At 42.6% G+C, this 26,606-nt stretch overlaps 1 protein-coding gene across 2 annotated transcripts in view; it reads right to left on the bottom strand.

Annotated features, from left to right (window-relative positions):
• Window positions 1-1,791: 1,791 nt before the first annotated feature.
• Arhgap20 (Rho GTPase activating protein 20) overlaps window positions 1,792-26,606 on the bottom strand; it is an 86,139-nt gene continuing 61,324 nt past the window's right edge. For both annotated transcript variants that reach the window (XM_050156299.1, XM_050156300.1), the window contains exons 9-15: window positions 25,326-25,514; window positions 17,797-17,975; window positions 16,229-16,390; window positions 12,319-12,428; window positions 9,874-10,063; window positions 8,698-8,812; window positions 1,792-7,433 (exon numbers count right to left, since the gene is read on the bottom strand). In XM_050156299.1, coding sequence (XP_050012256.1) covers window positions 5,566-7,433; window positions 8,698-8,812; window positions 9,874-10,063; window positions 12,319-12,428; window positions 16,229-16,390; window positions 17,797-17,975; window positions 25,326-25,514 — 2,813 coding nt within the window. In that variant the 3' untranslated portion in view covers window positions 1,792-5,565. The remainder of the gene's footprint in view (window positions 7,434-8,697; window positions 8,813-9,873; window positions 10,064-12,318; window positions 12,429-16,228; window positions 16,391-17,796; window positions 17,976-25,325; window positions 25,515-26,606) is intronic.

Genomic DNA, 26,606 nt, shown 5'->3' with positions numbered 1-26,606 from the left:
GAGAATGGCTGTACAAGTTTAACACCCACTTGCTTGGTCAGTTTTCATCTTTTGATTCTCACCTTTTGTCCACCGCCCCCTTGCCCCAGGTAGTCTTTAAAACTTCAGAGACAACACAGTTGTGCTGTGCTTTTAAATCCATCCGGTCTATACCCATTACGTGCTGAGTTGACACTACTTGCATTTAATGCCATTACTGAGTCTGCTATTTCCTGTTTTTATTTTAGGGGTATGGATTAGTTATTTGCTGATCTACTCTGTTGGACTTGGTGTGGGACTTCCCAGCTCTCCTTTGCTCACTCTTCCTTTCAGGAAATATTACTCTCTTCTTTGGCGCTCTGGTGGACGAAACCTTCTTCTAGGTAGTTTTCCTTTAAGTATTTTCTTCCTGCTGGCTTAGAGTGAGATGCCTTACTTTGTACTTGTCTTGATATCTTGATGTTCTTATTTCTTTAGTAATTTTATTGCTAGTAATTTTAGATGCCTTCTCTGGATCTACCAATGACTGGCATCATCCCATGCATTTCTTAATTTTATTATTGACAGCAGCAGATTTTTTTTTTTGGTTTGGTTTTTCGAGACAGGGTTTCTCTGTGGTTTTGGAGCCTGTCCTGGAACTAGTTCTTGTAGACTAGGCTGGTCTTGAACTCACAGAGATCCGCCTGCCTCTGCCTCCCGAGTGCTGGGATTAAAGGCATGTGCCACCACCACCCGGCTAGCAGCAGATATTCTTATGGTAAACACTAGTAAGAGTCTTCTCCTTATGGCATTAAACATTCTTTGATTGGCAGCTTTACCATGTTGACTATGGCTTATTGGGTAGTGGTTCTCTGATTATGTCTACATGGCATTTAAAAAAGGCCTCTTACATTTGAATGTCCATTTTCTCTCCAGGTTTGTGGAATTTTCTGCTATAATCTCTTTGAACAGATTATTTCACTCCATTCCAAGGCATGCCTCCAATGAGACTGCTCCCCTCTCAGAACACTTCTAATGCCCTTTTGTGGTCTTCCCAGGCAGTGGTGTGAGTGTAATGACCTCAATCAACTTCATGGTGCCTGTGGAGAATCTCAGTTCAGACTTCTTTGCCACAGTTGTCTCCATCTTTGAAGCTCCTTTGGTTCTGGCTTTCTGCACACACTGCACTTACTCAGCCCTAGCTGCACCTCCACAGCCTAGGTAGCTCATTCCAGTTTGCACTTCTAACCTTGATTGTGTCTGGGAATGAGTGGAACACTCCCTTGGTAGCTACTGCTGACCCTGTCCTGTTGAAACCATTATTATTAATATTATTATTTTTGTGGAGAAAATCCCATTAAGGCTGATTTCTTTTTTTGTAAGTTTTTTGGAATAGGAAATCTTTTTTTTTTTTTAAATCCCAACTCCTCTTCTACATTAGTATCATAGAGATGTTTTCTAATTGAAGTCTTCCCTGAAGTCTTGCATTTTAGGTCTCTGTCATTCTGTTTCTTGAGTTAACTCGTTTGATGCGCCATCCAGGAAACTTCTTAGCATTCATGTATTTTGATATCCTATGCTCACGGTTGTTCCACTTTGGGGCCAAAGCTATAAAATATTTCCTTTACACGTGGAAACTGTAGGCAGTAATAATCTTGGTTCCTGGGTCTTGTGGAGAAAGAATGATTCTTCGTAGCTACAGTATCCGTTTTATTTTCTCTGAGTAACAGACGATCTCAGAAGGTTTTAGCCAATTTATTCAGTTCTTACACAAGACACCGCAAAGATAATTTCTAAGTTTAAGTTAATGTCATCTAAAACACAGATGAAAAAAAGTAGTCCTGAAATCTTAATGTCCACAAGCCTGCTTCTTATATTGCTATGCGAGGTAAAAAATCTAAACACTATTTTTACCTTGACAAATGAAACTACTGAGAAACACTTCTAAGTCATCTAAAAACGTCTGTGTGATGTTTCCCAAAAGGCACACAGAGAATATTCTAATCCAAGAGTAGCCACAGTTTGTGTGTGTATACGAGATTTCAAAACCAAAGCTTGCGAATGAAACCTCAGACTAGAGCCTTCGGCCAGTTCTATCATAATTATTCACATTGTACAAAGATGGTTTTCAAGGGTTTTAATGGAGTGAAAAAGGAAAAAGGAATTAACGCGCCATGAAGGTAGCTCAGAAGCAGGAAGGGCTTAGAGCTGGCAGCACAGACCTTGGGAGATTTCTTCCTTTCACAGGAAGCTTTGCTTATGAGAAGACCTCATAACTAAAATGAAAGAAACTGAAGCAAATGCTTTACCCAAATTTATTATTCACAGTATAAAAAAATTACTGGAAGCTTTTTAAAAAAAAAACAGAAAGATCTTTGTTGGGCTGACAAATTAGAACCTTCTGATTCAGTGTTATGACATGCAAAGTAGACTATAAAGAAAATATTTAACTAAAATATTCAATTGAGTCCTCATTAAAAGTAAGTTTCTATTTTTCTCTAAAATTTAGATAGAATTTAGTGTGTGCACATTGTAGAAATACAATCAATACCATTTGTGAAAGTGTTTTTGTCATTCCTACCTAACAAATCTGTTTTTCTAGCTGCTGAATTCCTTGAAAACAGTAGTTGAACTTATACAGAGACAACGTGATAAAGCTCAAGTCAGGGATCTAGTAGTCATGAGAAATGTCTTACTTCATAAATTACCTCTAAAGCACAGATATCCTGGTGTGTGTAGAAAGTCAACTGAATGGCCTAAAAATGAAATAATCTCATACACACAATCAAATTAATCAAATTGAGCTGATATTTCTTTTAGCATATGGACAAACTAGTCCACATTGCTACAGAAATACAATGAAAAAACACAATTTCTGACAAAATGGGGGACTGTTATGTATAAAGCATAACTTATTTGGTAAACAAGATTTAAAAATATAAAAACGAAAAACAATTTCACTCTTTTGTTCCCCTAGAAAAACTATGAGTAAAAACTTAAGGCCACAACTCATTGTGTATGAAATGTTCAAAGGGTGCTCAGGCTTGCCGAGCGAAAGAACTCTCCGCAGTCAGCGTTTCTCTGTGGGCCTGTTAACTGCAGGATGACATTTTATTTAACACACAGCATGGACTTGTTCATGCCCATTATCAGTGCCTTGAAAACCAAACAATTTAAAAGTTAGCAGCAGTTTCTGCAAGGTACAAAAATACACATTTTGTTACATAACACAGTAATAAAATTTGTCAAGATATATTATACAAACTCATAGCATTTGAGATAAAGCATCAGTCTAATATATTATAGATTGATGGAGTCTAATAAAATGACATGTCTGTGTTCAAATCATATAATACTTTACAGCAATATTAACAGACTATTCACATTGAGTATCGCGGGAGCATATAAGGAAACAGCGTCGAATGGTTGATGGAGAACCTTACCAACTATTTTCTTCTATGCTTCAAACTGGGTGGACAATTTTCTACTGGCCATTATAAAAGGACAAGAAAAGCCAGAACTCTTTAGTGTGTTCAGGATGCATTTCTTCCAGAGAGACATTCGAAGTCCTTGGATCTTCATTCACATCTTGCAGTTCTGACAGTAGTATGCCCTAAAGGGAAGGGTCGTCCTGCTAACTTTATCTATCAATACCACAAAAGATACACATGGATACTTAGGAGTCTTCGCATGGAAGTGGTGGGTTATAAGGTGGGATCTAGTTCACAGCTGATTGAGATTGCCAGTGTTGTGAAGAAGCTCTTTGGACACAGAGTTCTAAAAGTTAATTATGATTAGGGCAAACAGGGCCATGCCCCTGAGAGGTAGGCGGCACTTCTACAGCTAATACTTAGGTTCTTATCCTACGACCTGCAATGCAATGTTTGGGAGAAGGAAACTCAAGATCTGCCATGAGTTTCCTGGTGGCTGGCAGGGAAAATAATTTGGGATAAACTAGTTTTTGAGTGAAAAGTCCTTTCTACAGTGGATTCATGAGATCACGTAGACTCAGGCAACTTCTAATAGGTGAGTATCTCAAATGAAGGAGGATGCACATCTATTTTAGGATGCATCATCCATTTCATCCTGGCTGACAAGATCTTACCCCTAGGGATGAAAACATGCTGGGTGTAGCCTTGAAGGTAAAAAGAGAGGAGAGATGTTCAAGATAAATTTCTGGGGTCTAAACTTTTAATATTTATAATCCACAAACCATTTGGAAAAGATGGAGAACTTTGGCAAGAAAGGCAGTGAGCATCGGAGACAGCCCAACAGCATCTTTGTTGTGTGTTCTACTCAATAATAACCTTACATCCTGTCGATCTCTAATCGATAGCAATCTCTAGAATGAAAGGATAATTAACAATTGTTCGTGTGCTCCTTTTGGTTGACTCTGACAAGCAGTGCTGCAGAGAAACATCTCCGCAGAGGTGCCATATTGACAGATAATACTTGTGGAACCAGGAAGGCAATGTCATTTCAGGAAACTGCCAGTAATCAAAACGCGGGGTGATTGATAGGGAAAAGTTTCACGTGATAACCTGCCATTAAGTCTAAGTCAGCGGCCTTTCTATGACATCTTAAGTATCGAAGGATCCAACTTTCTGCCTGGATACATTTCTACACACATTTTCTGAATGACCATCAGCATAATAAGAAGCTTTTCTTGATTACACAAATGTTGCTATCAACATGGCATAAAATATGGCATCTCTAGTTTCTCTGTAGCCTTGCCTCTGAGATTAGTCAGCCAGGGAAAGTTAAAGAATCATTTCTCTAATTCTTATATGGCTATTTTTCTACATTACTAGAGAAAATGTTGTCAGCAGGCCCTTTCTAAATAGGGATAAGATACATTTATTTTTATTATCACAGGCACTGTGTGAAGGACACCAAAGTGAGCAAACGTCCTTCTTTGTCTTTACATCGACATTTCTTAAAGATGTGAATAAATTCAACCCTAACAGAAAAACAATTAACCAAGCCACCCAGTTACAAAGCTGTGCTGTCCCGGCACCCATAGCTCTTTAACCACTGGTTTTCTCTACTCTGTCTTTATTAACGAGCTGGTCCATAAAGTGACCCTGGTGACGACACATGACTAGAGAAAGCCACGGGCTTGGATTCAGGTTTTACACGGCTTCCTTAGTGAATGTCCACGCTTTCCCGAATGGCTCAGGAGCCCCTTGTCTCGCCTGCTTGTGCCATGGCATAAAGATGGCTTCTCTCTGCTGTTCCTCTCTGCGTCACTGCGGCTTCATTTAAAGTGCTCTGGTCCTTCAAGACAGCTAGCTCACAGACTGCTGAGACAAGGAGGCCTAAATGAAGGACACCTCTTCTACCCTTCTGTCAGGATCCTACTGTCTCAGGAAAGGACTAACTTATGCTTTAATAGGAAAGCCTTTCGGAACTTTAGATGATGAAACGTGTAAACCAGCTTTTACCACATAATCTTAACAAAGAAGCTGTCGTATTAGCAATGATTGTCCTCATGCTACCTACCCCAGGTGTCTTAGAAAAGGGGGTCATACTAATTACTATCCTTGTTTTCATTAGCCCGGTTCCTGTTCTTAAAGATATCGGATAATTTATTTTGATATAATATTCTTATTGCAGGTCACTGTCTTTGGTTAAGTGTCTGTCCCCAGCATCGCAGGCTGTTGTAGGTTCTGTATCTGGGCTGGTCACATCCTCCACAATCTCCAGATTTGCTGAGGCTCCTTCCCAGGGGCTGTCAGAAGGGTGCTGCCCTACGCTCTCTTCTCCCTCCTGCAACTTCATACCAAGCTTGAGTCTGCCTTCCAGCAGGTGGAATGGAGAGGCGGAGTGTTGCTCAGAGTCCTGGCAGGCATAGAAACCACACCCACGGGCTGTCTGTGCAACTCCAGGTCCTTCATCTGCCCTCAGGTGTATGTCATCCTGACTCTCTTGCAGAGGGTCTGCCTCTGGAGTACCAGGAGCATGTGGAGGGAACCCCAAAGGTTCTTTCAGGGAACAGATCTTCCTGTCTTCTGGTCTGGCTGCTCTTGTTTTCTTTTTGAGGGACCAGTTTTTCAAAGTGACCAAACCACTTCTCAGCCATGCGCTGGGGTGAACAGTCACAGAATGCATGTGTGACGGCTGCTCCACGGGACCCTTTCTTAAATAAGTTAGATGACTGCTGGCCTGCCCCGTGGAGGGACCAGGTATTCCAGGTCCGAGGGCGGGACTGTCACAGTCAGTGGACAGCTCTTCTTCCTGTTTTCTCTGAGCCTGAAAAGTGCAATCTATTGGAGAGGAAGTTTCAGTGGGAGTAAACACAGAGTGCTCAGAGATCTGAGAGAAAGCACTGTCCTGGGAGCTTACCGAGGAGCCGGATGGGGACGTGCCTGGGGAAGATAAGCTAGAATAGCTAGCCCTTGGGCAGAGGTTGAGTCTTGGGGGCAAGGCCTTCTCAGTGCTTTGGTGTGTGCCACTGCTCTTGCCCACCTCGATCCCCATGACCAGGCTCTGGTTGATGAGCTTCTGCCCCTCGAGTTGCAAAGACTTGTGCCTTCTGAGATAGTCCTCTTCCTCATGCAAGTGGCCCGTCTCCCAGCTGCTTTTGTGTTGTTTCTTTGAATAGATCCCCCTGAGATAGGACAGTTTGTAGTTTTGGTCATCTATGCTGGGTTCGGAACAGCGCCGATGTACCTGCGAGCTCTTCCTGGCATCTGCCATGTGTGGCGGGGAGAATCCGCATGTATCTGCATCAAAGGGTTGCTTCCTGGACCGGTCCTGGGAGGATGCGTGACTGTAAGAGGCCACAGAAATGGCCACTGGCTTGGACTTAGCTAACGGTGTCACTTGATTTCCTTCGTGACCAGACAAGCTTTTCTTTTTAATGTGTTCATTAGTAGCATTTTTCTTGCTGATGTCAGTGCCCGTGACTGAACTCTGTCTAAAACACGTCTTACCCCCTTTCTTCGGGGGCTGGGTCTGCTTTAGGTAATCTTCATCCTTTCTAGAAAGCACAGCATCGCAGCTGGACTTGCGCAGCTTTTTCTGGTAAAACTCTCGGAGATAAGAGAGCTTTGTGTCAAGATAGTCGATACTGGGCTCTGAGCAGCGCCGGTGCCGCCGCAGGACTTTGGGGGCATTTGCTGCAGCCACAGGCAGGCAGCTGGGTGTACCTGGGCCAGCTGGGGCCCTAGTGTGCTCCCCCAGTGAAACTTTCCTATAGGGTACAAAAACATTCACAGGCTTGGACTCCAGAGGTTGTTTCATTTGAATGTGTTCATCTTTAGACTGATCTAAGTCAAAATCACTCAGAGTTAAAAGGCCTTCCACCTCAGGCTGTTCAAGGTCATAGTCACTGAGGGTTAAGACAGAGTCCATGCTTCTGCTCCCCTGGCCAAGTTTTGTCACCAGGTCACTGCATGGAACATCAGCATCCTCATTGAGCTCATTTTCCAAGCTGTCGTAAGAGGAGTCGTTCATTTGGAAACAAGACGTATCTGTGGACAGAAATGAAACCATAGTTAGCATTCTTACAAATCCAGCCTGGGCTGCCATTAAACAAAACCATGCTTATTGTCATGTGTAGAGTTCAAATTTCTACCTTCAAGCAGAAAAGAATCTTTAAAAAATGTAAAATTCTGTATGTAGAGGGAGCCAGCAGCACATGAGGCGAAGGCACACGTGATGTCAGAGGACAACTTGCTGGAGTTGGTTCTTTCATGCCACCATGATGGCGCCCAGTGATAGGGAATCAAACCCAGGCCGTCAGGCTTATGGGGGTGGTGGTGGGGGTAAGCACCTTTAGGCACTAGGCCATCTTAACTGTCTAAATCTTTCCATTATCCCAAATGTTAGTGCTGAAGACAAAAATCTTCCGGGGGTGTGAATGCTAGCATCATCTCAGTTTCTAATAAAGTGACTTCTTCTTAAGAAGTTTCTAATAAAGTGACTTCTTCCTAAGAAGTTTCTAATAAAGTGACTTCTTCCTAAGAAGTTTCTAATAAAGTGACTTCTTCTTAAGAAGTTTCTCAAAGCAACAGTTATGTCATAAAATAAAGAAATAATTAGAAGTAAATGAGCCAGGGTCAGGCTGACCTGCGTTTTGAGTAGGAGTCTCTATTCTGACAGGGTAGTGTTGCATACAGTTACACAAAACACATGCCAATTTCTGTGAAAGCTTTCATAAAGCTCTCTCAAGTTAGCCACTGCTTTGTGTGACTCTAGCATTGTTGAAAGGGTAAATATTGTTCATATTTTATAGATGAAGTACTGATGTTTGATGGCACAGAACTATAGACTGGAGGACGCATAGTAGCAATTGGTGGCAAGGAACTCATATTCTGGAGGTTTTATGTCTATAAATTCAGACCCTCTCCCCACCCTCAACTTCAAAGATGCTAGATGTTTCAAACTGGCTCCCAGCACTCTAGGATTCTGAGGTCTTAGAGACCACTAGGGATGGTGGTGAGGGTAAGAAGCACCCCAAACCAGGACTTCCCTGCTTTTCTGGACCTTTGATTCTAGTTTCAACAGCAGAAGTTCTGATATATAGCAGAGTTCTTCTGTTTATTTAAAATAAGGATTCAAATCTCCAGGGTACAACTTGTAGACCGAGGCCTCAACCCAAGTACATCTTAACCCCATCACACTGATCTATTATCAGGCCTTCCTAGGAAGGAATGCAAGCCCCGGGTCCTACTGTCCCAGGCCAGAGGCTCTCAGACAACATCTAGCTCGTACAGAAGGTGTTCTCCACGGTACCTGAGGTGTGTTCTCTGCTGTCGCTTCTCTCAGGGAGATCCCCCAAGAGAGAAGTGATTTTTTCTCCAAATATCCTACAGCAATTTTCAATCAGAAATTGTATAAGAAGTGAAACCTGTGCACAATGAAAAGAATCCAAGTGTTATTATTCATATAGCTCCCCTGTCACATTTCATATACACAACCTAATCTTGGCCACAAAATGGAAACAAATAGAGGGAAGTAATCAAAACGGTATAAAAGCTCCACTGCCAAATGATGGTGCTTTAGAGAGTAGTTTGGGCACAGAACCGAATTTGAGGCAGCAGACTACAATCATCTATGGTTTGGCGCAGTCTTAACATTTTATATCCTTAATTCCATCTTTTAAATTAAGGCAATTTCAAGCATTCTCACTCCATAGGGTGTTTGGGATGGGAGAAACATACTTTGTTATTAAAATTTATCAACTATCAGTAATAAAGACACACAAGGATTTCTTGTATAAAGGGCAAGTTGCTATAATTTGGGACAAGGGCTCCTCTGTGAATACAGAAGGAAGAGAGGGACAGGCAGACAGCATGCAAACCTGGGCTACTCATGACTAGTCTCAGCATGGCTCCCTATTACCCTTCTTAAGTGAGGTGCCTATGGGGAGAGGAGCATTTACAGGGGCTGTGCTGCCACTGAGATGGATAGGAGCTGACCTATAGATTCTTTGCCTCAGCAGCTGTGACGTGCTATGATGAAAAGGAACTGGTACCCAAGCCCCTGATCAACAGCCAGGCCCTACAGGGGCGGGATCTCAGTTCCTACTGCATCATTACAAAAGAAACCACAGTAAGCAACTTCTCTCAGGATTGTGTAGCTGGTAAAAGTTGGCACTGAGAGCTGAACTCTGGCTTGTCTGAACTCAAAGGCCCTGGTTTGTAAAGGAGTGCTTCCTTACCACGTGTGGTTTGAGTCAGTCCTACTCTCCAGCCTCCTTAAAGGGAAAAGTGAAGTAACCATTGATTTTTTTTTAAAAGTTTTTATATGTTTCACCTTGCTATAGTCTACCAGACAGACAGGCCAATAAACCCACACAAAGAGTCTACTTTAGCTCTTTAAGAAACTGCGTTTCAGCATATTGTGAATTTCAAATGTTTCAGAATGAGGGACTGAGGACTCAGGACATAAAATGAAAAATGTCATTACCTTTTTTGTAAATTCATTTTCTAGTTCTGGGCTGGAGGAAGTAGGAGGCCAAAGAATGCTTGGAGCGATACACACTGCTAAGTTAAATGCAGTCATCTGATTAGATAAGGAATGTTGTTCAATGTTGTGTAATACCCCAAACAGATACCTTAGGAAAACAACATTGGCTCTGGGAAGCTGATCTAATAGCCTAAAGACAGAAAAATGCAGGACGTTTTATTAAGAAACGTGTAAAGACAGGCACCCCTCACTTCACCTGCATGGGGAACCATGCAGATCAAACAGGCACATCAAGAGCACAGTGCAGACACACAAGCCTTTCAGGTGGGTGGAGTGTGCGAAGCGAGGGCACTCGGACAGGAGGCACGCTGGCAACTGGTTTTCAGGTCTCGTCTTCATAACTCAATGGAAATGTAGAAGAGTGCATAAACTATGTTGCCTGTTGTAACTCCAAGAAAAGTAGTACAATGTGTTTTAACTCAGGCAACTCCTGCAACATTTTGTAATATTCCCAAGCAAACCCACAAAAGACATCCTGATAAGATTAAAGTACTCATTTACTTCCAAGCAGGAAGGCAAGAGTGATATTTCTTGGTGAGAATCCAAGGCTTAGCTATGAAGACTTCAAGGTTTGTTCTGGGAGCCATGCTCTCCCACCCAGATTCCAGAGGCAGCTGTGCCCCAAACCCATCATTCTCAGGTTAGTCAAGCTTGAAGGGATTATGATTCCCACTGTTCTTATTTTATGTAAGTTATAGAAAGTAGTTTTAAATAACTACTCAACAAAACTTATTTTTACAACCATCCATAGCCGGTGTGCACGCGTGTACACACACACACACACACACACACACACACACACACACACACACACATTCCTCTCTCTCTCTTTCTTTCTCTCTCTCTGTGTATGTATGTATGTTATTTTTTTTTTATTAGAACCTACAACTTGAGGAAATAAGGTACTTTGGCACCTGCTACCCAAATAGCAGAGTATTTGGGTGTATTCAGTATATGGGTGCATTCAGCAGGAAATAAAGCACCTAACATCTGCGTTCTGTAGAGCACTAAGCACGCTGACTGTAGATACGCGATAGCGGTGCATCTAATGCTTGGCTATGGAACTACATTCTGACACAACAGCTGACTGATCGGCACCCTTGGCCCAGAGGAGAAGCCATTTTTGTAGCTACGTACTTCTGACTCAGTGACTAAAAGCTGGGGTGTTCTGTAACCCGTGGTGAGGGTTGTGTGGAACATCGTACTGCCACTGTCAGGAATTACTTTCAACAAAAGCGTCTGTTTATCTCATTGGCCTGCGTGTCATACTTTCACATGAAATCTAAACAAGTGATATTTGGGATCCAAGCTTTTCGTGAACTAGAATTTGCATTTTTTCGAATGTACACTTCTTTCCTACCTATTTATTCTCTTACAGGAAATATCAGGAACATGCATGCAGTGATGACGTCTACAAGGAATCTCAGTGGATGGCCTTAGATAGAGCAGGTTTTTTGGTTTTGTTTGAGTCTCTTTCACACTGCAGCCAAGGCTGATCTGGAACTTGGTAGTAATGTTCCTGCTGCAGTCTCCTAAGTGCTGGATTACAGGTACGAGCCACCACACTTGTAGCAGACATTACGCTCTTTATTATGAGTCTGAGACGCTGCCAATCCCTTTCCTAAGACACCTCTCAAGGAGTTAATTCCCTTCCTGTGGCACTCCAGCATACTCACCAAATACTGTGTAGCAATGGTCACGCTGTTACAAACATCCATTTTACCTATCTATTCTACCAGACTCACGGCTTCCTGGAGAGAGGGGAAGAGATCACAGTCTCTGCAGGACTCCAGTCACCTTACGAATACATGAAGACTCAACTAGTGAGGGAGATACTTCCCCTACATGAAGAACCAGCATCCAATGCACTAATAAATTTCAGCTCCTATCAAATTTAGATAACTTAGGTATACAATAAATTATTTCATGTTAATAAGATTACTGAGAAAAGGCTTGGGGTGTGGTTTAGTGGTAGAGTGCTTGCCCAGCATGCACAAGGCCCCAGGTTCAATTCCAAGCACCAAGAAAAAGGATTAAGAAATCAAAACCAACTTAGAGACTATTGAAATAGCTTAGGTGGTCAAGGCTCTTGCTGGCAAGGCTGATGACTTGAGTTTGATCCCTAGGACCTACATATGGTAGGAGAGAACTGACTTCTGCAATTTACACTCATGCACACATACATACATGCACGCACACACGCGCGCACGCACACACACATACACACTATAATTTTTAAAATCAGAGAGAAAGCAGGGACAAAGGAAGCATCAAATATATAACTGTATTCTTATACCCCATGTATCTGATAACTGCTATTATTTTAATAGAAAAACTTTCAAGATGTAAGTATTTTAAAGTATTTTTCATATTCAAGATCATTACCTTTGAATTGTGTTAATTTTTTCTTCATCGTTTCCTTGATCCATTACACAGACCCAGTGATCATACAGATCTGATGAAAAAATACTTTCCGGGATATTTCTCAAAAAATCCTAAGTGGGGGAAAAAATAAAAACAAACATTCAAATCATTCTCATGCAAAACCCTGTGTACCCTCCACTGAGCTGTTTGTATGGAAGCGTGTGAACTGACATTTTTCTGGGGACAGATTGGAGCAATCAATTCTGGACTACCATTGAAAAAATAGAAGGCACCCTATTCAGTGGAAGCTTTGGGCCTGTAGACATTTTAGCAAACTGACGCGATGGGATATGGCAATACAGCACCTCAAATCCCACCCCCTACTTTAAAATAGCAAGTTCAAGGAAATGTACCAAGTTATCTGTGAGGCTTGTAATTTGGCATCCATCCACGCTCTATATGTACTTATTCCCAACTGCTGTATACTGCTTGATATATTTGGAATATAGAAATGAATCAAAGCAAGTGATTATACCTTAGAACATTATATTCCAGTGATGGTGCACAATGACATCAAGGTACTTGGCTTGTTCTTGTTATACCCCATGGAAAGGCACTTAGGTGTTTGAAGGGAGAAAGCATCCAATAGCCGAGTTCCAGGAACTAGGGTCAGCACTGTGTGCCTCATGTACAGGAAATGAACATATTCATATTACATTATCTTTTCTGTTAAGACTGCTGGTGGGCATGGGTGTAGAAGAACCAGACTATGGCATGAACAGGATATGACCACAGGTGTTTGCTATGGGGGAGGGTGTCTTTATTTACAAAAAGCTAAAAAACAAGCTGAATTGGTCCTCGTAGAGAGCACTGGCAATGGTTCTGGGCCACCTGTCTCTGTCTTTTGGATCGGCACTGACAAGGCTAAGCTTGCAGGCTGAGACATCAATATCAGGAAGGGAGAACTCAGTTTAGTGATGTGACTGGCTGTCTTCACAGGTACCTGATGTAGGAAGCCCTGTATATGTGTTGCTTTCTTTGGTTAATGAATAAAGAAACTGCCTTGGCCTGTTGATAGGGCAGATAGGCGGGGAAAACTATACAGAATGCTGGGAGAAAGAAGGCAGAGTAAGGAGATTCCATGTAGCCACCACCGGGAACAGATGCCAGAACCTTACTGGTAAGCCACAGCCACGTGGCGATACACGGATGAATAGAAATGGGTTAAATTAAGATGTAAGAGTGAGCTAGAAATATGCATAAGCTAATAGGCCAAGCAGTGTTATAATTAACAGAGTTTCTGTGTGGTTATTTTGGAGCTGGGAACAAACAAGCAGCTTCCTACAACAGCTACCTTTATACCAGACACAGGTGGAAATCTGAATGAGGGATTTTAAAGATATAACCACTGTCTCTGCAGCTTTTAAAACTCAACACACAGCTCGATGCTTCTGTGATAATGTGGTAAGATGAATTAGCTAACTATTGGGACTCACTCACTGCTTATGGGTTCCACTGAGCAGGAACCCTTGCTCACTTTGCATATATGACAATGTATATGTAGGTCAGCACAGCAAAGGCCGTTACTGAACGATTATAAATGGGTCATATGGACTATTAACAGGGGCAAGGGAAGCCAGTCAACTCTAACCGCATGTCAAGATAATCTTGCAAACTTTGTAGTTGTGCTGACTACTTCACTTCTGTTTTTCTTTTTTTCATTTCTGGCAGTTAAGGAAGATTGGCTGTTTCTGCCTTCCTTTATTTGTATAAATGCACCCAGACACTGTGACTCAAACACACCCTCACAAAAGCTGCCTCTAGTTTTCATAATCCCAGATCAATTGCAGCTGTGGCACCGCAGAGTTAGAAGGAGTAAAATCTGCTATTTCAAAAATAGGTTAGCGATTAGAAATCTCTCTTTAAATCTCACTGAAAAAGACACTTGGGATCCATCGTAAAGAAAAACATCATTAAGTCTTAAGCGCATACTTGAAAGATAACTTGCACTGTGGCAGAGAACTCTTCCCCAGCTGGAACAACACACTAGAGAATGCAAACATCACAGCTGAGGAGGATGGAGAGTTGACTCTGAATTACAATGATGGACTTGCAGGGTTCAATGAAATTCCTTCCTTCCAAACTGGAGCCTAAGCCAACAGGACTTTCTGGTTCCTGTGGGATGAATCTGTAGACTGCTGAGCTTCATTGAGGGAGGAAGGGCTAGAGTCACATCATCCCGGGCGATTTTTGTTCAATCACAGTTTGAAGAGCTAAACTTATATTTAAGTAAAACTTGGTAAGTAAATGACTTCAGACTGTTTTATTTTTTTTTTTTTTGAAGCTACATACAGAAACAAAGGCTCAAGCTTTATCTTCTTCCCTATAAGCAGTTGAAATAGACAGGAATAAAACCACAATTACACAGTGACAAGACTTCAGCTATATGGAAATCATTTAACCAGAGTCTTCAATCATCTGCTTGCCTTTGCATAGATCTTCCTACAAGCTGAAGCACACCTGGGGTAAGGCCATGCTTCTTTGGAATAGTCTCAGTTCCGCAGAGAGTCTTGACAAGTGTGGTGCTGTGGAGTAGACAGCAAGAGAATTTTCTTCTATGACACAGGCTGACCTGCCTAAGCTAAGGAGAGAGAACACACTTCTGGAAGAAGGAAGAACTTATGCTATGTGTTTGTCTCTGACATACCTGTCTGGTTAAGGCTCAAGCATATCAAGTATCTGTATTATCCTGGGATTGAAAAGTAATAAAAACTGCACAGAAGATCAAATGGCCCAAGTTCATTCTCCAAAATGGCGTTTGTTTCTGCTAAAGCCCTCGGTAGAATTTAGACACAGTCATCAAGAAATAACGTGGGGCCAGGCAGTGGTAGAGCACGCCTTTAATCCCAGCACTTGGGAGGCAGAGGCAGATGGAGCTCAGTGAGTTCAAGGCCAGCCTGGTCTACAAAGTGAGTTCCAGGATAGCCAGGACTGTTATACAGAGCAACCCTGTCTAGAAAAACAACAACAACAACAACAAAAATGGCTATAAAAAGCAAACAAAAAAAACCCCGAAACAAAACAACAACAAAAAATCCAACATGGGTCTCACAAGCCACGGTGCTGACTCTCTCAGCAGCTGGCTACTCGGATGGGGCAGGGCAAAACAAGCCCTGTCCACCATATTTTCCTAAGCTTCAGGACCTCAGATGACACTGGGGCCTTCTCTACTCTTGGCTCAATGCATTCAGACCCTCTTGGAAATGGAAGTTGAGGTAGGCCTGCAGTGATTCTTGCTGTGGCCAAAGCTCTGCTCATGGCTCAGTTCTTGTTTCTTTTCCAAAATAATAGGACATTTCTAAGACCACAAGGAAGAGACTATGTCAGAACTTTCTAACTGTGGTGAAGGCCAAAAGGCCCAACATCCCTGCTTTCTTCTTAGAATGCATGAGGAATTACAGGAATGGATGGGAACTTTAGGTGGCATCAGCATCTTGTTTTAGTTTAAAGCTAATGTCACTTTATTATGGTAAACTAATAAAACTCTACAAATATTTAATACAAGTTCAGTTTTTTGATAACTTTGTCTTCATTAGGAAGGCAGAGAGTGAGGGACTCAGAGATGCAGGATGTTTGTTGTGCTAAATGTCCTCTGTGTGTTCCGAGTATGACACACAGTTTAACTGAAGTTTGCTTTTGTGCCTGGGGTGGTAATGAGCTGACTATTGTGTGAAAAAAAAAAAAAAAAAACAAGAGCCTACCCTGTATGTCACGTTAGTGGTGGAGCCTGCAAACTCCAATGTTGGCTTTGGGAAATTTTTAGCACTTTCAGACTCTAAGTCCACAATGACTCTCAGCAACCAGAAACGATGTTACTGTGGAATGAACTCTGAGTCTGGGGAACACCGTGGATGAGCGCTCTGCTCCTTACCTTCAGCACAGACGCTATCACGAAGATTGACTCACAGTCAAGGGGGACTTCAATTCCAGAATTCAGTTTCTCTTTCAGTTCTCTGCAGGATTTCATATTGGCCGACTGCCTGAAGATGCCTTTGGTGAGAGGGCCTTTTTGGTTAAGAAAGAAAAGCATATCCTAGAAGGAAGCAAAGGAAATAATCCAAGATGATACTTTACACACACCAGCACAGGAGCAGGGACTGGCCTTCTGTGTCTGCCAGAAGGACTGGAGCTGGATGGACGGCTACAACAATTCAAATGATGTTTTTAGAACATAGAGTGGTTATAGCCAGAGGTCAGGAACATAGCACCTGGTTCAAGAAAATGTGAGTTCATGAGATTTAATGTATAACACCTGGTGACTATAGTTAGTAAGAATATAGTCTAAAAAGTTTCAGAGAATAGACTTTAAGTATTCTTCAATTTTGCTTTCTATCTGTATGTTTTCTGCATCCAGTATAGAAGACAATGGTGTGTGGAGACAAACAGCCTATGAGATCAGGAAGCAAGCTATGCCTCTGATTTCCTAGGCGAGGGTCTGAGCCTTACTTTTGGGTTTATGGAATAAGGGTGGTGAAGGTAACTTCACTGTGGATGATAAACAAGATAATAAAGCATCTATCATAGTGCTTTGTTACAGGGGGAGGGTCCCTTTGTTCTGGCCGCCTGGCTAGCTTACACCAGAAATAATCACACAGAAACTGTATTAATTAAAAACATGGCTTAGCCATTAGCTCTAGCCTTCTATTGGCTAACTCTCACATCTTGATCTAACCCATTTCTATTTATCTGTGTTCTCCACGAGGTCGTGGCTTACCGGGAAAGATTTAGCATGTCTGACCTGGCATCTCCATAACAGCGCTCTCTCTCTCTCTCTCTCTCTCTCTCTCTCTCTCTCTCTCTCTCTCTCTCTATCTCTCTCTCTGCTTTCTTCTTCCCAGAATCCAGTTCTGTCTTCTCTGCCTCCCTAAATTCTGCCTTATCAGGCCAAGCAGTTTCTTTGTTGATTAACCAATGAAAGCAACACATAAACAGAAGGATCTCCTACACCAGTGCAGGAGATTCGGAGTGTACTGGAATAGACTGCTTAGGGGGAAAGGACACAGAACAAATCTTGTTAGTAGAGACTATTTTCTTTATCACTTGGAAAGAATTAAAATTTAGCAGCTATTTTCCATTCCATCCCAGAGAATGTATCTTGATGCTTAAACATATGAGATATAAACCTTAAAAAGCAACAAGATGATGCTTTCTGACCAACAAAGGAGAATGGATCTGTGGGTTTTCTTGTCAGACTAATTTATCTGAGTGGGCTTCTGTTGCTCTTTTAAAAACAAGTAGACTGGATTGTTTCCTAACTACATCTCCCTTAAGATTCTGCCACGATGAAATCTGATTTTATGTTCTGAAGTAAGGGTAGAGATTTTTAGTTAAACCAGAGGGTGTTTATGATCTTTCCACTTTGGGGACAGACTTATCCTACAGCACTTCCCCTTCACCAACATCCTTTCCCCCTAGTTTATAGACCCAAATGACACTTACCAAGATAGGTTTTGGTAGATTGTCATTCTCACAAATATCTGGTAAAGAAACTCCAAAGAGCTGTCCTGGCATAGGGGATGTCGGAGACATGGGCAGGTTGTCCAGGTGAGTGCTGGAACCCCGCCAAAAAGCCCAGTTGATGATAGAGCGCCTTCTTTTAAACGTCTTCTGGCCAGAGTCTAAGAGGTGAGATCAGGAGGGGAGCTTGTGATTCATTCAGTCTTATTTCTGCAGCTTTGTACTTTATTCCTTACACTATCTCAGAGAAGTGGTTATGGAGGCCATGCCAACTGTGAAAGTCCATTATAAATATCTGGCAAATTAAGGAAGCAGTGGCTTCTTCTATCCCTTTATGGGGCAGATCACTGGCCTGCTGACCTGAGTCTTGGTGCTAAAACTTAAAATATAGAGAAGTTACATTTCTTAGGCTGGAGATGTCATTCAGTGATAGAGTAACGGCCATGCACAAGGCCCCGAGTTCCACCTCTAACATTGTACAACAACAACAACAAAACCACTTCTCTCTCTGAACTATACAACTTAAATCAGAAAGTACTTTATATCAACACACACACACACATAAACACACATATACACATATCTATACATTTTAAAGATGAGACAGGCATACAGAAAAGCAGAAGAGTGAATTCGGTTACAATTAAAAAAGAGAGAGAAGGAGAGAATGACAGGATAGAGGAGAAATGAGGGAGAAGAAGAGGAGTCATTTTTATGTTTCTAGAAACACAGATGCTTTGTGATAGGATGTCTCATCCGACTGATAATAGAGACAGGAAGCTAACGTCTTACATTTGTTCCCTTTCTTGGTAACTGCAAAATTTCCCATGCAGCTTTTCCAATACACAATTTCAAAAAGTGTGTTTAAGGCAGTGTGGATGCAGACTAGTGGGACCCAGCAGCCCTATGGTGGTGGGGTGGAAACATCTGGAGAGAGACCTGTTCGGATTGGCTGGAGACCTAGGGATTTAAGACAGAGGCAGCCATAGCCAGTGACAGGTAAAGAGGAAAGCAGAGTGGGACCCCAAATACCCACAGGTAAAATCTGCTCACATCTCAGGATAGTACCTAAAACAAGCACTCGTGATGCAGATTCAAAAAGCTTGCAATGAAAGTCACAGAACTCAGATCTGAAGACCTTTACACTCTTCACTGCCTACTCCAGGGAGGGCACCGGGAACCGGTCACTAGAGGCTGGCTCAGAGTGTTTTCTATTCAGAAGTGACGTTCTGCTGCCAACACCGGCTAATGACAGAATACGGACAGGAGATAATCCAAGGAGAACATGGTCTGCAGTATCAAATGCTAATTTCAAAGAACACTTTGTATCATCTAACAATAAAGTAACTCAGCATTTTCTTTCTTCAGAATAATCTGCTTAAGCCAACTATGACACAGATTGTGGGCTGATGAACAAATGAGCAACATTTTACTAAACAGCATCCTGACTATGGACCATCACCCACACTTATCTTCCTTGTGCTCCTGCAGTAGGATGCTACTGCCAAGTAGGAAAGCAGTGGGGTGTGAAGTGCTCTTGACAATGGAGTCAGGAGCCTACTTCACACTGCTGATTCACACAACCCTATTTCCTTAGCTTTAAATAGGAAAAGATGTTATCTGTCAAAGACCTATGGAGAGGAATACTAGACTAATTTTGAAAAAGATTGCTCAAGGCATGATTGTGGGTCTTGTTAAAGCTACCCTGATGCCAGGCTGGCTCCTCCTGGTAGAAAATGTCTCTTGGTACCCATTCTCCATGGGTTTAACAGTTGTCAGGAGTACACAGACAGAAAAGAATATCATTCCTCTGCTCGGCTCTGGTGCTCTCTTCCTGCTTTGATCTTCCTAGCTTCCATTCCAAACAAAAACAGAACAGCAAAACAGAAAAGAGAACCAATTCTTCCCTAAATCCAGGAAGGGATTTGCTTCCCACCCTGTGCACGTGTCCACAGAAGATGAACGCTAATATGCATGCTGAGTAGTTTTCTCTCTGGTTTGCACATTTCAAAACTCTCCCATCTAATGTTTCGCTTTCACATACTTAAGATTTCTCTATCACCAGGTTGCACACCCACTGTCCTATGGATGCAGATGGAGGATCCAGGAGCAGCTGGGCCATGCACTTACATGTTTGCAGTAACAGTCATCCTGTTTGCTGTGCATAACATTTAGTGTGAGACTTCAGGTTCCCCAGGACTGAGGAATAAATTGATTGACACTTATTTTTTCAGCATTTTAGTGTGTACTCTTTTCTTTATAAATGACAAAGGCCGATGACAAAAGATGCTGCTACCACAAGGGCAACACAAATGTGTAGTGAACTAAGTGTAAAGTTAGCTTTCCTACGTTCTTTTCATATTTACATTATGAAACTCAGTACTTACAAAAATTAATTGAATTCGTACAATTTTAGAGTGTATAACCAAAAAAGCTTTAACTAACTGTCTTCTGGCCACACAACTAATATTTCCTCAGAGTAGCACATTCATGTAGGGAAACAGTACAAAGTGTTCTGTGATTTACCGTCATCTGTGCAGTTCAGTTCGCATGCAGTGTAGCCACGGGTCTGAGCAGATGTGGGCAGTGGGCTGCAGTGCTACAGATGTGCTTCAGCTTGGGCTGGAGTGTGGACGGCTCCCTTCAGAGCACACTCAGAACCCCACTGTCCACCCAAACTGCTCAGCTCAATGTCTCCATTCTAGGTGTAACTAAACCATTCAGTCTTTATTCTGCTTTGTTCCTGACACTGAGCAAAAGATTTGGGATAAATGTGCTCATAGACTAAGGACACAGGTGATCTTTTATGTGTTGTACATGGTACAGATAAAGAGACAAAGTAGGGATAATGACCTTAAAGGGACAAAGGTTTGTTAAAAGTGACACTTGGGTCTTGAGTTCAGATAATTTTGATGTTTATATCTGGAACCTTTCAATATAGTGGAGCTGTTCGTTGATGTCTAGGGCAAGTTTCAGGGATCTAACATATTTTTTTAATTTTCTAAAGGAACTTTTGTTTTTATTCAATCTTTGAATTTTCAACTGTTTTAACTTTAGTTTTTTTTAACTGCTTTGAGTCTAGATTTTTTAAAAAAGGTTCTTCCATGATATCAACTCAATATAAGCAAACTTAAAATTATCAGTGTTTTCATAATTTGTCCAAGTGTCTGAAACCAGTTTAACCAACCTCCACTCCGTTTGGCGGGCATGAGCAACACAATCTCATGATATACAGACCAGGCTAGACTTGAATTCTTAACACTCCTACCTCAGTTTCCTAAGAAGAGGATATTTTCCTTAAGTTAACGAGAGGAGGCCTTTCTCAGAAATGCAGATAAGGAGGTTTATGTGTCTAATTATGGCTTACTTAAGCCAGGAAGCATAAAATATTAACAGAGAGAAATTATCTTCCATTGTTATCTCCTCATTAATATCAGAAAAAAATATTTTATACATGAGAGACCATGGCAATATGGCTACTTCCTAGGAGTAAGCAATGCCCAAGACTAATGTGAATTCTGCGGATCTAAGAGCCACAGAGTAAGAGACAGCATGTGAGCTGGGTAAGGATGGGCCAGTTCTATCCACTGACAACATAGGCTATACGAGTACAGGTCAGGCTGCCAGCCTGATGCCATGTGAGAGAGCGTGAAGACGGAGGATTGTTTTGCTTGACGTCGTGTCTGGATCTGCAGCTCTCCTGCTTTGCCCTCCAGTTTCCTTTTAAATTCTGATTTACGTTATGAGTTGGGCCCCAGAAGGTGGGAAGGAAGGTGCTGGAATCATATTTTCTGTATCACAGTGAAGATGTAGGTACTGAAAGCAATCTCCATGGTGTCATGTTGGTTTCACATGAAAGACAGCAACGGAAGCTGTGAGAATACTGACCATCCAGCCCACAGTTATGGTGGAGGGTGGTCTGTTCATGAGGTGAAGTCATGTTAGCGGGGACAGGCAGTGGGGAGGTCTGGGACAGAGGAGCTAGGCGAGGCTTCATTCCCACCCTGCTAAGCTTGGCAGTGCTGCTTGTGGTCTGAGGAAGTGTTCCATAAAACACTAAGGTCCAGGTGACAATGTTTGGTAGCATAAATATCATCACACAGGCCAGTAATCTCGTGGGTAGAATGTCTAGATGCTTTACTGTTACATTCTTAACACGTAATTCTCCTGCCTCAGCATCTAGAGTGCTGGGATTACGGATGGGCACCGCCACACCTGGCTCGGATCTAAAGCCGTAAGCAGACTAGTGCGTGGATAGAAGACTATCCCAGGAAAACCAATCTGAAGGCAATTACAGCAGTGACTTCCTAAGTTCACCCCAATGCCAGCGGTAGTTCTTCTTCCTTCCTTGTCTTAGAAACCTTTGATGTAAGAGCAAAGAAAATTTCCACATGTAACTGTGTGACTGAGGTGATTGATTTGCAATGAAATGCTGAGAAGCAACTGTCAAAAGAATAAGAATCTAATAAAATTCTACAAATGCCACTCAAGAGAGAAAGATGCACAATTAAAATTGTATATTTTCATTTTTCCTTTTAATTTTTTTTACATACCAATTCCAGTTCCCCATCTCTCCTCTCCTCCCCTCTCCTTTCCCCCACCCTACCCCTATCCACTTCTCAGAGAGGCTAAGGCTCCCCTGGGAAGTCAACTTAAGTCTGTTCCATCACCTCATTGAGGCAGAACCAACCCTTCCCTGCCCCCCACCCTGTGTCTAAGCTGAGCAAGGTATCTCTCCGTAGAGAGTGGGATCCACATAGTCAGTTCATGCATTAGTGGCTCCACACACTACCCAAGCCACACCATTGTCACCTGCATTCATGGGGCCTAGTTTGGTCCTGTGCAGGTTCCCCAGTTGTCAGTCCGGAGTCAGTGAGCTCGCATTAACTTCGGCCAGTATACTTTTATAATGGCATAAGTATTTAGCAAAACTTAGCTATGTGAAATGTTTTAAGATGAAACATAAAAGTTCCATTATAGATAAGAACATTTGCATCCAACTTCTATGATTAGGTCAAGAACTGCAAATCCCAAATAAGCAAAATGATATGTCTTTCCTCTGAAATTTAATTCTTCTCATTGGCAGACACTGTTTGATTAGATTTTGAATTTAGATTTTTAATTCTACCAATATGAAATCTGTGTAAATTAGTTTTTCTCACATAGCATCCAAATAATCTTCTCATCATGCTCTATCAAATGAATTACAGGCGGATAAATAATTTCAAAACTTCACTGTCAATACTTTGTATGGCCAATACATTTTAATACCAGGCTCCTTACAGAAAAAGCCAGTGACTTCCCAAGCAGCACTTCATGAAATCCCTCCTCACACAACACCCAAACCTATACACGGAAGTGCACTTGCTGTTGGTAGCTGCAGAGGAGGTGATGTGGGTGCCTTGGGAGCATCTACTTTAGCTGCTCTCTCCCTCACCTGGGTACCCTGAGCATAGGTGGTGCAAGTACGGTCTTCCAAAAAACAAAAGAATGCAGGCCAATGGACAGAGTAGATGAGAAACCTTAGGAATTACTCTAAGGAAGAAAGACACTGGAAAACCACGAGTTTAAAGGCAGAAGTGGCAGCATATTCTCCTTCGCCTAGTTACGTTCTTATGCCAGTTTTAAATTCATCTGTAAGAGAGCCATTCCTATGTCCATGCGGTCAGCAGGTATTTGCTGAGGACTAAGATGCTCCAGGGGCTGGGATGGAGACCAGTACCTGGCCTTCTTCTTTTAGTGGGTGACTCAATATCTCCAAAGCAGCCCCTCAGAATGACCCAAAGACGTGCCCATACAGCCTTAGGATGCCGGACTTAGTTTACCGTTGCAGGAGAGAAAATAATGACCGATTAGAATTTGAGCATGTTTGCACGGCTGGCGTTGGTGAGGTTGGGAAACCCCTGCTGTCTGATCTGCCAGGCCATCAGCAGACAACGGCGGGGTTGACGTGTGTGTAGATGTGTAAAAACCAGGTGATTCAGATGGACCAGCCCATATGAGAGCCTGTCTGAGGTTGGTTATTAGTGATTCCAAGCTGCCCTTCTGCTGTTGGATTTCTTCAGAGTGCTCAGCAGTCATCTAGAGATGCGACTGCACCAGGTATGTGGAAAGGTTGGAAGCGTAAAGGAGCTGAGGTCTTCCTCAAGACAGACTGTGATAAGCATGGGGTTCGGGTCATGTACGCATACAGAAGCATGCACACATACGCGGGGATATGGTGAAAGTGGTAGACTCGTAGGCGAGGGGAGGAGTTGGCTTGGTAGGCAAGCGGAGGGAAGAATATGGGCTTGGAGATTGGGAAGACAGGACGAGCAAACAGAACAACACCACAGTTACACACTTTTTAGCCCAATAAAACAGAACTTGGGTTCAAACTGAGTTTGTAAGTGATGACTGCAATTATTTTAGAAACTTATAGGTGTTTTAGTATGAGAAAAATTAAAGAATTTAAAAGTATTAGAGGAAGTCTCAACTGAAAAGACCGTCACAAAGCATATTAACACTAAAAGCAAGGAGACCCTTTATAATGAGTGCTGATTTGTTACTTCCTTTAAGTCTGGATAACTGAACACACATTTCTCCTTAGTAGGGTCAGAAATGGAGAGAAGTGAAAAGGCGCATTTTCCCCAGGCTGCAGGAACTGGAACACAGATGAAGAGCTTCATCTGGCACTCAGCTGATGCCAATAATCTGTCATGAGGAGGGAGGGTGGCCTCTGATCTCTCGAGGTCCATGCCTTCTCTTTAAATCTCTTACTCCTCGAGTTTGTTCATTTGCAGAAGGCAAGTCACTATTCACTGGGCCAGCTGACAAAGGCAGACATAGAAGTACACTATCAATTTCCTATCACCCTTATACTTTTGGGTTTCAATTTTCTTTTGTTTCTCTATACAGTCTTGCTTCAGACTGAGAGCGTTGGTGCAAGCTTGGGTCAGGGCAAACTATAATGCCCTTCTGTTGAACATCACAGTTACCATAATACACCCTTTATTATGGGGTAGCAACGAGACAGCTATGTTCACAGGGAATTCAAGTCAGATTAGCAGACTAAGGGGGAGACCTCGGGAGAAATCATATTAGTCTTCACATAGTTATCGGGCTCGAGATCCCAGCCAGGGCATCACACTCTTCTGACACCCATCACGGACAGGCTCCCTTTTATAATGTGATCATTTAGGGGGAACACAGAGGAGTGTATTACAGTACAAAGAAGGCATTGACGCACCTGCAGCATCGCCTGGGCCTTTGACTGCAATGGGCATAAGGTTAAAGGGGAAAGGCTGGCAAGCGAAGAGGGGACAGATGATTTCCCCTTGTTTCTGAGTGTGAGCCAGCAGGGCCTATGCTCAGTTATAGACTCCGCTTCCAAGATCCTGTCTTTTCTTTTGAAAACCCGCACTTGTAAGTTCATCCGGGTGAAGTCGGGTCTTTGCCTTTGTACTAAATCTGTGTTCAGGAATGCAAGCTTTTGCTGAAAGAGGGTTCTATGAAGGAGGGGGACGACTCACCGCTCAGTTGCTGGGCTGTCGCCAGGCGGCTGGGTTTCAAGATGAACTGGCACTGCATCTCCCGTGGCAGCTGTTCCATGAGGAAAGGCTCCTGGAGCTGGGATGGGGTGGCCGAGTCTTTGGATCCCTGTGTCAGGAGGGCAGTGTCTCGGAGATGGCTCATTTTAATTCCATAAGGGTACTCATGTCCTACAAAGAGGGAGACCAAATGCAGACTTCAGGCCGACTGAGTACCACCAGCAAGTGCTGCAAGCTGGAGTGGACGGTCATTTACACCTGGGACATCCGGAATAAAGAGTCCTTTTGTTCAATGAAAGATCCATGTGCCTGCTCTACAACGGGGCCTCTGCATAGTGCAGGTGGTTCTGCCGAATCAGAGAGGCTGTCTCACAGCAGATGAATGGGGAGAGGAAGAAAAAAATCTTCAAAGAATCCTTAGAAGGACTGCAGACATCAGTTTATGAATTGCATAGTTGACCTTCTCTAGGTTTGCATCTAAGATTATTTAAGAGTGTCTTATTTTCTCCCTTGACACCAAAGGGTCCATAAATCTTTAGTGATCTGTATTCTAAGTTCATGGTGGACAAGATTTGCCTTGGCTGTCATACAAGCACTGTATAGATCAAACAAGGAAACACTAGTTGGTAACATTACGTTTGAAAATAGTGGCAAAGATGCCTGTCTGGTAAGGGTCACTACAACCTAGCAATGGAACTGTGAGTTGCCCCACTTCATTGTTTGTATTCCTGAACACAAAAATAAAGGTATGGTGGCTCATGACTAAAATTCAACACTTGGGAAGCTAAACAGGAAAATCACTGCAGTTAAGACTAGTCTGGGTGCTCTAGTGAGTGCAAGACAGGACCTGGGCTACCAAGGCCCTGTTTCAAAACAAAACAAAACAAAACAACAAGACCACCCCGCCCCCAAATCTCCCAAAGATCCAAAGATTCATCTGATTATTATCTAGCACATTTGTGTGGGAGCCATTTTTTCTTTTCTCCCTCCCTCCCTCCCTCCCTCCCTCCCTCCCTCCCTCCTCTCTCCCCATTCTCCATTTCTATCCTGTCCATCACTGCACAGCTCCTCTGCAGGCTTCAAGCCTCATTCTGGAGTTAGGCCAGGCAGGCAACTGTGTCTTTCTCTTCCCCAAAGCAAACAGGGTACAAGATATAATTTGCTACTCTACGTTTTTTTTTTCTTCCTCCCTAAGCCCTTAGTATGTAGAGGCTTCCCACAGAGTACAAAATACAGACTGATAACCTTTCCTCCCTCCCTCCC

This window comes from Alexandromys fortis, unplaced genomic scaffold (genome assembly GCF_014885135.2).
Source record: "Alexandromys fortis isolate MF-2015 unplaced genomic scaffold, M_Fortis_MF-2015_v1.1 scaffold_89, whole genome shotgun sequence".
NCBI lineage: Eukaryota > Metazoa > Chordata > Mammalia > Rodentia > Cricetidae > Alexandromys > Alexandromys fortis.
This window is presented reverse-complemented; position numbering and strand designations above follow the sequence as displayed.